Source organism: Trichogramma pretiosum, unplaced genomic scaffold (genome assembly GCF_000599845.2).
Source record: "Trichogramma pretiosum strain Unisexual culture from Peru unplaced genomic scaffold, Tpre_2.0 scaffold24, whole genome shotgun sequence".
Lineage (NCBI taxonomy): Eukaryota > Metazoa > Arthropoda > Insecta > Hymenoptera > Trichogrammatidae > Trichogramma > Trichogramma pretiosum.
In genome coordinates, this window is record NW_019641611.1 from 101,153 (window position 1) to 114,093 (window position 12,941).

At 42.2% G+C, this 12,941-nt stretch overlaps 2 protein-coding genes across 2 annotated transcripts; both read left to right on the forward strand.

The window, feature by feature from the left end:
- The first annotated feature begins 294 nt into the window (after nucleotides 1–294).
- On the forward strand, nucleotides 295–4,145 carry LOC106648134 (sodium- and chloride-dependent GABA transporter 1-like). Its single transcript, XM_014364815.2, has 10 exons — nucleotides 295–456; nucleotides 537–693; nucleotides 763–1,047; nucleotides 1,118–1,322; nucleotides 1,401–1,615; nucleotides 1,700–1,880; nucleotides 1,974–2,217; nucleotides 2,292–2,630; nucleotides 2,704–2,856; nucleotides 2,917–4,145. The coding sequence occupies exons 1-10, from the start codon at nucleotides 361–363 to the stop codon at nucleotides 3,373–3,375; spliced, it is 2,334 nt and encodes a 777-aa protein (XP_014220301.1). The 5' UTR covers nucleotides 295–360; the 3' UTR covers nucleotides 3,376–4,145.
- A 904-nt stretch (nucleotides 4,146–5,049) lies between these two features.
- LOC106648231 (sodium-dependent proline transporter-like) lies at nucleotides 5,050–11,904 on the forward strand. Its single transcript, XM_014364954.2, has 10 exons — nucleotides 5,050–5,389; nucleotides 6,584–6,746; nucleotides 7,314–7,592; nucleotides 7,653–7,878; nucleotides 8,154–8,347; nucleotides 8,417–8,597; nucleotides 10,105–10,342; nucleotides 10,487–10,825; nucleotides 10,908–11,060; nucleotides 11,220–11,904. Exons 1-10 carry the CDS (start codon nucleotides 5,189–5,191, stop codon nucleotides 11,412–11,414), a joined length of 2,169 nt encoding a protein of 722 aa, XP_014220440.1. The 5' UTR covers nucleotides 5,050–5,188; the 3' UTR covers nucleotides 11,415–11,904.
- Nucleotides 11,905–12,941: the final 1,037 nt, after the last annotated feature.

Here is a 12,941-nt window from a genome sequence, read left to right on the forward strand (position 1 = left end):
TATATCACTGTAGTAATATGAAGAATTGGCTTAGATGCCGTGTCAACGATCTCTCCGCTCAATGGGCGAATCGTGTTCGTGTTTACTATAAATAGACAAAAAAAAAACACATGGGGTTTCCAATTCTTTCGATAGATAGTTATTACACACATATAGGTATAAATATAAAATGAAAGAGCTGGAAACGACAATGTTATTATTTCACGTGGAACGACAGAGACTTACGCGAACGTACGAGCTTAGGCAGCGGCGAAAAAAATGCGTGAAGCCAGTACCCTATGGCCCTTCGTTCGTGCTGTATAAAGTGACTCGTACGCGAGTGAGATTGTTCAATTGATAGTGCATAGGAAATAGCGCAAAATGTCTTTTACAACAAAAAGAGTAGAGAGACAAATGAGCGAGGTGCATATCAGACTAATTCGAAAATGGTACTATGACGATGATCACAAGGTTGATGTACGTGAGAAAAACACTTCTGAATCGCTCATCTTTTAAATTGATTTGCAATACATAAGACTCGTTCATCTCATTATTAGGACGATGCAGAGAGTATAACTTCAATTACAAGCGTAGATGAATATTTAGAAGATGAGCTGTCTACTCCGTGGGAGTTTGCCTTGAAGACTACTTCCTATAACGTCACAGTCGGCAACGTCTGTCGATTTTTCTACCTCGCCCATCGAAATGGAGGAGGTATGTAAATTTAAATTATGCTCATATACTCGTTCACTTATCCAGTAGTAACAAATCATTTCTTTACAGGTTCATTCATAATTCCTTACGTCGTCATGATGATATTCCTGGGGTTGCCAGTGTTTTTTCTAGAAATATTGCTCGGACAGTACACCAAACGAGGCCCAATCAAAATTTTTGCTCGAATGGCCCCAGCTTTTAAAGGCCTCGGTCTTGCATCCCTTTTCGTACTGACAATCATTAATAGTTACTATATGGTATTGAATTCGTGGTCTTTTTATTACTCGTACAAGTCCATCGGACGCTATGGAAATCCCAACTGGACTCATTGCGACAGCCCATACAATACCGAATGTAAGTTTGATTGTAATGTTTTGAACCGAGTTCCAATTGACAGGCAAAGATGTAATCATTTTTTTTTAAGATTGTTACAGCAGTTTAAGGGCGCTTGAATGCCAGGAGGGTCATTTATATTATAATCGTTCGTGTACACCATTGATGAAAATATGCAAAGGGCTTAAATTTACGTCCTATTCGACCGCTTCGAAAAGCTGCTTAGATGAATCGGGTGCAGCTCATCCGATTCGAGAGCTTACACGACGCATATTATCGTCTGAAGAATTTTTTAAGTGAGTTTAATGGAAATGTCATCCATAGTTTCGACCATTTCCTAAATTAATTACTTATCATCGACATAATTGTTACAGCAATTATATTGCAGGAATAAGAGGAGCTACTTGGGAGCACTGGGGATACGTATGTCCCATACTATTTGCTATCGTCACCGGTGGATGGATGACTTGCTGCTTTTGCCTCATTCATGGTTACGGTACTGTCGGCAGGATACCGAGACAGAATTATCTTACAAGTTTAATGATGATATATGGGCCCTTTATTATGATTATCTTCGTTCTTCTGCTTGGTAAAATTAATCCTAGTAACATAAAAAATCTCACACGTTCAACCTGTATTTAATTTCAGAACATTTTTAATTTCTAATTTTTAGCCATATCATGGATGCCAAATGGCAACGGTTTCGCCTGGTTTCTCACCCCAGATTGGAAAGTACTGACCAGTGTGGGAGTTTGGGTTGATGCAGCCTCTCAAGTGATTTTCACTCTTGGTCTTGGTTGCGGCACTGTGTTCAATCGTGGCTCTATCAATCCTTTCAAAAGAAACTCTTATGGGTCATTATTTATTTACTTAATTAGTTTTGATTGTTTCCTTTTGTCACTTTTTTCACGATTGATTGTTTCGTTGTTGTTGTTTTTTGTTATTAGGGATGCATGCTGGATTGTCATCGTGGATATATTTGTCTCAATATTAGCGGGCTTCAGTCTGTCCGGGGTCTTAGGTTTCCTTGCCTATGAAATGGACGTCGAATCTAATATAGGGGAAATCGTTAATAGTAGCCCAGGTGTAGCTTATGTCGTATTGACAGAAGGCCTCAGTCGCATGTGGATGCCACGCTTTTTGTCAGCTGGATTCTTTGGCATGCTTTGTATTTTTGGGTTTTGCAACCAGGTGTGATTATAAATTATAAAAATTATAGCATTTCACGATTTGCAACTTTTAACACTTAACATATTTTCAATAAGTTCGAAGGTATTCAAACGTTGGCTGTATCAGTGATCGATATAAATCCACAATTCGCCTATAATAAAGAATATGTGTACTATATTATTTGTGTAATTGGTTGGCTGCTAACTATTCCAATGCTTGGTGGAGGCGGAATTTATCTATTTACCTTGCTGGAATGGAGCACGTCCAGTATGGCCCTATTATTCATTGTTTTCATGGAACTTTTTGTGTCCGGGTCGCTATACAGTTGCAACCAACTCTTTGAAAATTTGAGCGAGATGGAAATGAAGTTTTCGCCTTGGATTCGCACTTATTTGTCATTAAATTGGCGTTTCATTACTCCTATTTTATCATTAGTAAGATTTATTGTGTTTTTTAGTTGTATTAAAGAGTGTTACAATAATCTCTTTTTTTTCAATTTTCAACTAGGTTGTTTTAATTCTTCAAGTATTATATTATCTTCCATCTAGTTATGGATCATATATATTCCCAGATTGGACTAATTACCTAAGTTATTTCGTTAGTTCCTTAGCAATTTCGCCGATATTACTGGGATTTATTCATCAAATGATGACAGGATCGGTAAGCAATATACTCATACTTTTTAACTCTGTTAGTATCATCAATATGTAATTTTCATAGGCATCTGAAGAAAATTTATTCAAACCAAGTGTTACATGGGGTTCATACAAGAAAGCAAGAGAAGTAATGCTTTCAGTAATTCAACCTGCGGAACTTCGCTCGTTAGTAAGCTCTTCAACATCTCAAGCCTTACAATTAGTTGAAAGACAAGACCAAGAGCTAAGATCAAGAAGAAAAAAAGAAAAGAAGGTAGAATTCATTGAATTAGAGGACCTAAAATCAAAGTCAACTGAATCAGAAAAATCGAATGAAGTCATACCAACACCAGGAACGTCCATTTTATCCACAATATCATCACAAAGAAAATCAGAAATATCGAATGAAGTCATACTAACACCAGGAACATCCAATTTATCCAGAAGATCATCACAAAGAAAATCAGAAAAAACGTATGAGGTCATGGCAATTACAGAAACATCCAATTTATCCAGAAGATCATCAAAAAAAAAAAAGATCTGATTTAAAATTATCGAAAACAAGAGTATGTGGAACAATGACACCGTACTCGGACAAAGTTGCACCCCTTGAACAAAAATCTCGAAAAAATTAATCAGAATCATCATCGCCCAAAATCTAAAAAATGTGGGATATTACCATAACATTTGACCTGATATAAAAATCGATGAATGTAAAACGCGCTGCTATTAAAAAATCGAAATTTACTTAAGAACGGAATTCAAGCCTTTACTGAGCTTGAATTAAAAAATAGTTTCAAAGAAGTTTTTGACATTAATGTTCAATTTGTAAGAATGAGTTAAAGATACTAGATTTTTTCATTAGTGATATATTTGCGAAGAAAAATATTAGTTTGACTGTTTAAGTGAAGCAGAATATTCAACAATGTATAAGTACAATTTTTTTCACATTCAAGGGCAAGGAACGATAAATGTTTCAGGGACAGTTTTAGTCCATGTCGCTTTTGAATACTTTTGTTATATTAGAGTAAATAAATTTAATACTAGGATCATTAGCTTTTAAATTATGTGTTGAATTAAGTATTTTATAAAGCAAATTTTTCTATAATAAAGACTTGCAGAAAGAAACTTGTACATTGATACGTTAACGGTTAAATTACAACTGCATGCATTGATGCTCTAAAGTATCGTAAATTAAACAAATAAAAGAGGATCTATTAAAGTATATAGAAAAAAATTATGATTTATAAGGAGGTTTCCAAACATTGCGGAAAAAAGTAATGTTTAAAGCAATCGTCAAAAATTTTGTTTAACTAATGAATATTTACATTTGTCACTTATTCCGCTCGTTTTACTTTACTTTTGCACAAAAAAAGACTTTGCGTCGATCGCAACTATTTCTCAAGTGGTATATTTTTAAAAATTGACGCCATTAAGTGTCATTCATTATTGTGTAGGTGTGTGTGCGTGTGTGAGTGCGCGCGCGCGCTCGTGTTTGTGTATGTTATGTAATTTTTTAAACATCAATTTAATAAAAAGAGTTACTTTTCACACATCAATAGTCATCATTTCAAAAATTTGTAAGAAACGAACGAAGGTAAAAGAAGTGTTATAATTTTCTCTCATTCACTTTTAATTTTAATTGTAAAACTAGAAGGAACTTTTTTTGAAGAATTGACTGAAAAATAAAATTTCAATGTAAATTCCGATGTCTAGAGCGTTGACGCGTTTTGAGTGAGTTCAAGTCAGCTTTTTATGATTAGCGAACGAAAATAAAGCTCGATTTTGGGAAACTCAATCATTCTTTTAATCCCGAAGAGCTATAAATAGAAAATAATTTTAATGCTTAGCCATGCGCATATTTTTATCACGCGAAGCCTGAAAAAAGTTGTTTCGGAGCCCAGAAGTGGGAAATAAGTCATTGATATAAAAATACCGTTAGCGCCACCGGAGAAAGTCGGTCGTTCTCTCCCTCTCAGAGAAAATATCAAAAATTCGCGAAAAGCCATGGTTTCGTGGAGGAGCTCGATCGGCAATTGGTGACAGACGTCGGTGATGGAAATGCAGCGAACGATTAGCGAGATCGAGCCGAGTGATAATCAAGCTCGACACCGACACGGATCGGCGTAATACGCACACTCTTATCCGTGCACGCGTGTTTGACTACGTCAGAAACGTAAACATATATATAAATCGATCGAGTGTATGAACGTAGAGCGGTAGCTCGAGCTCGTCCGTGTGTATGAGCGATGTGCGTATAGGTGACACACTGCCAAGCTACTACACGGTATATGACTTATTATAAGTTTCAGTATTATCGTTGAGAACAGATCGTAATCACGGGCATCATCAACACCATGTCTGTGCTTTACGAGTACGCTAGAACCTCGGCGGCGGTTTGTTTCAAAGACCATCAGTTGCAAAAAATGCAGCGCCAACATCATCATCATCAGCAGCAGCAGCAGCAGCAGCAGCAACAACAACAACAACAACAACACGAGCTCCAGAGAAAACACTCGATCATCAGAGACACCGACTTACCCAAAGGATACAATAAGGTAAGCCGATCTCGTTCAGCCACAATATAAACCGATTGGTTTTTCGCTGCTCGCGCTTTTTTTCGCTCGCTCAAAAATATCAAAGGTAGTTAAAAAAGTGAAGAGAAAAAGAAAAAAAGTATGGAAACTCGTGCATTTAAGCTGATCGTTGCTGCGAGCGCATTCGTACGCGTGGGTGTGTGTGTGTGTGTGTGTTTTTTTACTCAACAACGCAATAATTGAGCCGCTAATCTAGTTAATCTGTACGTGCAACAGAGTCTGCCTGCCTGCATTTAAGCTGCTTTGCGCATTGCGCGTCGGCCGCGCGAAATCTATATAGCGCGCGAGGCGCGATTATAGCGACGCGATAAGTCGCCAACGAGTACTTGGGCAAATATGTATCTGGAAATGCCGATCGTAAATTGATAATGGACGATTCAATGATTTTTTCTCGGGAATTTTTTTTTATTTGTTCGTGCTATTAACGATTTTATTTATAAATTGCAGAATTAAATTTTTTTTCTCTCGAAAACACTGTTCAGTCAATTTACAAGCGATAATATTCCAGTAAATTTGAGCTCTAATCGCGATTCACTCAGTCTAAAAGCGCATACATAATAACACAGTGAAGATACATACACAATAAAGGGAAATGATCTGCATTGATAATGATTTTCTTGCGATAAAAGCTCAACTACAACGCGAACAATGTTACACGATATAATAATGTAGCGTACGCACGCACACACCAACACACATAATACCCACACGGCAGAGATTATCACTATTATTAGTCTCTTTCAGCGGCAACACATATAGGAGCGCGCGTCGCAATGCGGGGCTAAGTGTCGAACAAAACGTGTTTGGCTTTTCCATATTTATTCATCATGCGTAATACATTACGTGTAGCGCGTCGGGCGCATAATACACAAGATTTACCCTGCACGTGCATAGCTACGAGCTTTCGAAATTGTTGATGAATATTTTATGGATCTTTGTTGCGCCAGACTCTTTACAATGGTGCATCGTCGCTCGGACCTTTACTTGTATATCCTAATTAAAACCGAGCCCCATCCAGTTGCATTAGTCGCAGCATTCGCGCATAGGACTGCAGCTCGCTCGAGGCTCTATGCGGATGACTTTAGCGAGCCTCGTGGAGTTTGCGATGTAATTTCACGCTGCATATTCAAACAATATGGGATGTCAAATTTGCAGGCGAAGCGACTGTCGCTCGGCGTCGGAGGTGCATTGGTGGAGCTGCCGCTGGAGCGTCCGGGCTGGGCCAATCCGATCGAGTTCGTCCTGTCGTGCGTCGGCTATGCCGTCGGAATCGGCAACGTCTGGCGATTTCCCTTTCTCGTCTTTCGCAACGGAGGAGGCACGTATAACCTTATGATATGTACGGAATGCGAGTGTCTGGCTATAATAACGTATGCGCGCGTTCCTACCATCGCAACTCGTCTTTGGCTACGTATCGCACAAATGCATCCTGTGCAATCATCGTCGCAGACCTTTGACCGGTATTGCGCGTTGAATTTTGAGAATATTTGCGGCTCAGTTCATTGAACGTCGCATGTATAATGTGTAGCGCTGGGCGCAGAAGCTGCCGGAGGGAGGTGTACAGCGTGCCTGCCGGGCTGCCTGCCCGCCCGCCTGTGTATATGGCCGCGTATAGTAGGTCAGGACACAAGGGTCACATTGTCTATGCAGGAGCTCCATGCAATTTGGCGACAATTCGCGCGTGCAGCCCTGCGATGTAATACAAGCCCGGAGCAGGCCGCATCGATGCAACGTTTGATGCGCTGCTTGTCTCGCGCTGACGGATTGCCTCTCTGCCCACCGACGTTTGCTTGTACCATTTAAATCTACGACTTTCCGAGATTGACGCCGCGTATATCCAACTTCCACTTTTCATTGATTATAACGCTTGGATTAAATTGCGTAGGTGCTTTTTTGATACCGTTCACGATTATGCTGCTCGCCATGGGACTGCCAATTTTTTTCCTCGAGCTCATCGTCGGCCAATACTCGAGGGTAGGCCCGACCAAGGCTTACGCCAGGATGGGCCCGATTTTCAAGGGCCTCGGTTACTCGACCATCGTCGTCATAAGTCTCGTCAATATTTACTACATGGTCATTGCCTCGTGGACGTTATTTTACACGTTTGCCGCCTTCGCGAGCAAACTCTCCTGGGCTTACTGCGACAACGAATTCAATTCAATTAGTAAGTGACGATTATCGGCAGCTCAAATCTGATTAATCGATGCATTAATAATTTGTTCAGATTGTTACAGCGGTCTACAAGAAGCCGAATGCCAACAAAATCTCGGCCCGAGTTATCTATTTTACAATCGTACCTGCGTCCTGATGGATAATATTTGCCAGGATTTCGGCTATACGAGCCGTCCCGGAAATATGACGCACTGCTTCGACGAGACAGCGAGTCCCATCGGGTCTCATCTAGTGCGAAATCTCTACGAACGAATACTCTCGTCCGAGGAGTACTTCAAGTTAGTCCCTCTTTTGCACTTGAAAAATTTTCCTCGGTATAATTTTCACGCGAGCGCAGCTATATTATATTGTGTGAATTAACGACTAAACGCGTCCCAGGTATTACAATTATCTCTCGCCGAGTAAACGACGAGCAAACTTTTACATAATGAAAGAAATTGAAGAAGTAAAAGTAGGAGCAGGAGCAAATAAAATGCACAGTGTGTGCGTGCGGCGCGCAATTTTATCTGTATATATGCTAGCTAGCAATTAACCGCGGCGATGGTCGTTACAGCGATTACGTTCTAGGTATACGAGGAGCTACCTGGGAGCACTGGGGCGGTCTGCGCTGGGAGCTGCTCGGCTGCCTCACCCTCTGCTGGATAGTTTGTTATTTCTGCCTTCGCAAGGGTATACATTCTATAGGCAAGGTTGTCTATTTCACTGCCATTTTTCCTTACATTGTACTAGTGGCTCTTATGATCAGAGGTAACTTTACATTTCATTTTTTTTTACTTCGCACAATTAAACTAAAAAGTAATCACGAGTTCGATTTAGGTGCAACTCTGGAAGGCTCTTTGGACGGCATAATGTGGTTTATCACACCGAACTGGTCATCGCTGACCGATGCAGGAGTCTGGGCTGACGCTGCATCCCAAGTCTTTTATTCTCTAGGCATTGGCTGCGGTTCTCTCGTGACTTTAGCGAGCTACAGCTCGTTCGGAAACAACTGCCACAGGTTATTTACATTTCCCATCTGATTTTTCTCTGTTTCTCTTTTTTTTTTTATAAATTGTCACGTAGGCGACACATGATAACGATACCGATGTAGGGATATTCGTACTCATGATATTACCAAGTACGAAAAAAGTAAAAAAAAAAAAAATAACTCGTTCGGTACTTTTGGGAATCAGCGCTGTCCGTTGTCGATTTTTTGCCCTTCATCACAAAGTTAAAGTTACGAAGAATAAAAATGTGAAAAAAACGAACAAAATGAAACAAAAAATAGCCTCAAAGTTTAAAACATCGATACATATTTTCCACTCGACTTCAACGGTGGAGCCGGCGCTGGTACGAAGCCTTTTATTTTCTCTATAAATCTTTCAATCTCGCACAGAGTTGTACAAATAGTTCTTCGTGCTTTTCTCACTCGCTCTTTCTCTTGTTTTTTCTCCTATTTTTATTTCATACACATCGTGTGCGTGTCCGCTGCACCGACTTGGCGCTCTCAACTTTTGCACTGCAGCCGCACTCGCGTCACGCGAAATTTTTCTCACTTAACTTTCGAAGCTTCGCTTGTCAATTGCGTGTAATTTGTCAGTGCGCTGCGCTGTCGAACGCAATTGCTCTGACCAGTTTTCGTTGCACTAGTCGAACGGAAATACGTTTCATTAGCGAAGAGGCGCTCATTCGTCGATGACTCGACGATTGAATAACTGTGTTATTGCTCATTAATAGAAAATCGCATCAAGGCGCGCAGTATCATTTACGCAAACGTAATCGAAGCGAGTGCGTAGCACAAAGCACGTGTAATCCAGCGATTTAATGCCATTTCGGCCGTGAGAGCCAGCAAATACGCTAAAACTATCGAAATGTCATAGATAAACGCTGATGCCATTAGGCCAGCTTGTTGCGAATGCACTTCAATTATATCACCAACTTTAGCGTGCGATTTTCTCTCGGCTTTATAGCGTATGCAGCATGTTTTAGCGACGAAAACGAAGCTCGAGAGAAAAGGGGATAAATCGAGATTCGTGAAAATGACTCGATACGAGCACCGTGACTGACTCTCTCTATACAGACGTTCTCTCTTTCTCTCTTGGGGTGTGTATGTGTGTTGTAAATACGTGTTCAGCATTTTGTGTTTTTGTCTATAACAGCTCTCGAGTCGCGTATACACACAAAGACGCGAGTACGTGGAAATTTTCACGCGCGTGTGACGTTCGTGTAATTTTATTTCATTCTTGGCTACCCTCCCTCCCTCCTCCTCTCTTTCTCCCTCCGGCCCCTTTCACGCGCGTGATAAATTATATCATTCATAATTTAAAGTCACTTCAAAAGCGCCAAAGTTCCCATTACTCAGGGACTGCTAGCACGCACGCGTCTATGCCCTTAACTAAAGGTATGACAGGTCGCAACTCACAGCTGCAATAGCATCGAGGATAAGAGATTCCAAGTCGGAGATGGCATTCACGCGCGTGTCTAAATTATAAACTCGAAATGACGTGTGTTGTCGTACATTGCAGGGACGCGATATTTGTGACGCTGACGAACTTGCTGACCTCGGTGTTCGCGGGACTCGTGACGTTCTCGGTCATGGGCTTCCTGGCCAAGCAGATGGGCCTGGAGGTCGAGGAGGTGGTGCGCAGTGGAACGGGCCTGGCTTTCATCGTCTTTCCCGAGGCCGTCGTTCGCATGCCCCTGCCGAACATCTGGGCTTTTTCCTTCTTTTTCATGCTCTTCATTCTGGGCCTCGGTAGTCAGGTGAGTTTTACGAGCGGATAACGTCCAGATAATGCACGTAGCGAGCTTGCCAGTGCTCGAGGGTAAATAGCTTATCGCTCGTTCGCCTGTGACTGACTGACGTTCGTGCGCGCAGAGATGAAAATTATGAACCATGATTCGCAGTTTGCCGGCGTGCAAGCGCTCAGCAGCGCAGTTTTGGATTTTCGGCCGCAGTATCGCTGCCACGAGTCGAGAGTCTATCTCGTCATTTGCGTGCTCTGCTGGCTTTTGGCTATACCGATGGTCTTCGACGGCGGCATCTACCTCTTCACCCTCATGGACTGGAACAGCGCCAGTTGGGCCGTGCTGCTGATCGGCTTCGTCGAGCTGACTCTTCCCGCCTGGGCTTACGGATGCAACAGGCTAATTGAAAACTTGGACGAAATGAACATGAGCTTTGGACCGTTTCTCAGGGCTTACTGGAAATTCAGCTGGGCCGTTCTCGCCCCAGCTTCTGCCTTGGTAAGCTATTCTATCGATGCCTTTCTATGATTCACGGAGCAATGCAACCATTTCATATCTTTCTCTTTTTACAAATTCACAGGGGGTTTTCGCTTATCAGATGTACACTTACCGAATGGCCAGCTACGGCGACTACAGATTCCCTTTCTGGGCCGAGATGATCGGTATTTTAATCGGCTTATCGACCCTAGCGCCAATACCGATTGGCGTATGCCATAGGCTGCGTTCCGCACCGGTGAGTATATCTTGGCTATAATAACGACCGACCGCAAAACTTTGCCCCTTGCATCTTCGCCTGTACATAATTTACATTTTTTTGCATTGGCTATGCGCGCCTCGGCGTCTAATTCAATTCTCGTCAATTATCATCTTGGGGCACGTGGTCTGATTACAGAGAAACTGGAGCAGTTTGTTCGGGCCGACGGCGTCTTGGGGTCCGACGAAGAAGCTGCAGCTGAAGCAAGTAGTTGCGACCGTCTACCAGCCGGAGCAGCCAGACTCCGACAAACTTGCTGCGAGCAGCGTAGCCAATGCCGGCAGCGTCGCAGCCGTCTCTAATCCAGCTTTTTCGCAGGATTCGCAAGTTTGAAAACGGGAGTGAGTCGGTGAGCGAGAGAGGGCGAGAAACGGTGACAGGGAGCTTGTATAATGAAAAGCGACGGTCCAACTCACTCGCACTAGCTCGAGCCAGAGCCTTTCTCGAGGCTCCAGACTATATAATACATACATATAGTTATATATACGTATGACTGAGAGGGGATGAAAACTCGCGAAATTTGCATCGATGTTCCATTGCAGCCTGTGAGAATATTTGCGCTCGCAAGGAAGGCTTTGATTAAATGCTAATGGAATAATTCGATTTCTCTTTCTGCCTCACCCTCTCACTCGCTCTCTCTCTTGCTCTCTCTCTCCAAGCTAGCTCTCAAGTGCGCCAGCTTTGTGTATACTGTATTTCGAATAGGTTTGACATACATTGTGAATATTTACTGTAATGACGAATCGGGTTTCCGATTCAGACACACGCTGTATATTTTGTTATATTATACTTTTATTTGTACGTGGTAGACATGTACGTATACTTTCGCATATGCTTATTAAATATTTTTCTATCAAGAGGAGGAGCTATCAATTCTCGCATGTAAAATACCCTCGAAACAACGACCCAAGCCCCGAAACACAGACACTTATCGTCGCACTTGTCGGCTTCAAACTTTACCAACGCAACATGATCATAGATACCCAAAATATGCTGCGAGACAGAAGTCGTAACGGTGGCATTTGCCACATTTGGTATCAGCTGCTATCTTATATGCGTTAAAGCAAAACTCGCTCGAGCTTACTCTCTTTATTAGGCGAGGCTTGCATGCATGGGGGACCCATTTCAGCGAGTAAATATTCGCGAAACTCTGCGCGTTTGCGTGCACCGGGGTATCTTGCAGCGGACAATTGTTGCTGTTACTGTAGTCGGTGTTGTTGTATTTTCAGCCTCCGCGTATACTTGCTAGATGATAATGCGACCAAGTCGCAATGCCAAGCTAATCAACGAGCGGAGTACGACGCACGAACTTTGGATGTACTACAGAATGAAAAATGCAGGTCGATTCTCTGTCGAGATTTTTTTTTCACCTGATAATAAAACTCTTTCCTTGGAATTATCAGTTGCCGCTCTGCCTCCCATAATATCCCGGCAGACTCTATATTTATCAGGCTTTAGCGTGCCGTATCGTCCCTTTATATTCAGTAAATGCACGATGATACGCGCGAGATTGGCCGACGAAGCATAAAATGTGTACATCATCAAACTTGGCGTACTCGCTGCGCTGAAGCATCGTGCAATATACATGATCTGTGTATGCGCGAAGCCTTGTAAAGACACAGTTTTCGCTCGATGTATCGCACGCACGCGCACACGATATCAAGCTGCGCTTTTATTCGTTGATTTTTAATCAACCCTTTTTTTCCCGTTCGCATTATGACAGCCGCCGCGTGGACGCGTGAAAGCTCTAAAGCTTAACAGAGTAAATTAAAAGTATGTATGGGCTGGAGTGCGCCGACTCGACCGTGACACGTAGCCAAATGCATGAGTTTCTCTCTGTCGATAGTTGCATTCAATGGA

What these genes read in the sequence shown, in the direction of transcription:
- LOC106648134 (XM_014364815.2), top strand. Translation starts at nt 361, where the DNA reads ATGTCTTTTACAACAAAAAGAGTAGAGAGACAAATGAGCGAGGTGCAT. An exon ending in ACGATGATCACAAGGTTGAT is followed by an intron (nt 457 to 536) that starts GTACGTGAGAAA and finishes TCTCATTATTAG; the next exon opens with GACGATGCAGAGAGTATAAC. An exon ending in CAGCCCATACAATACCGAAT is followed by an intron (nt 1,048 to 1,117) that starts GTAAGTTTGATT and finishes TTTTTTTTTAAG; the next exon opens with ATTGTTACAGCAGTTTAAGG.
- LOC106648231 (XM_014364954.2), top strand. Translation starts at nt 5,189, where the DNA reads ATGTCTGTGCTTTACGAGTACGCTAGAACCTCGGCGGCGGTTTGTTTC. An exon ending in TACCCAAAGGATACAATAAG is followed by an intron (nt 5,390 to 6,583) that starts GTAAGCCGATCT and finishes TCAAATTTGCAG; the next exon opens with GCGAAGCGACTGTCGCTCGG. An exon ending in TTCTGGGCCTCGGTAGTCAG is followed by an intron (nt 10,343 to 10,486) that starts GTGAGTTTTACG and finishes CATGATTCGCAG; the next exon opens with TTTGCCGGCGTGCAAGCGCT.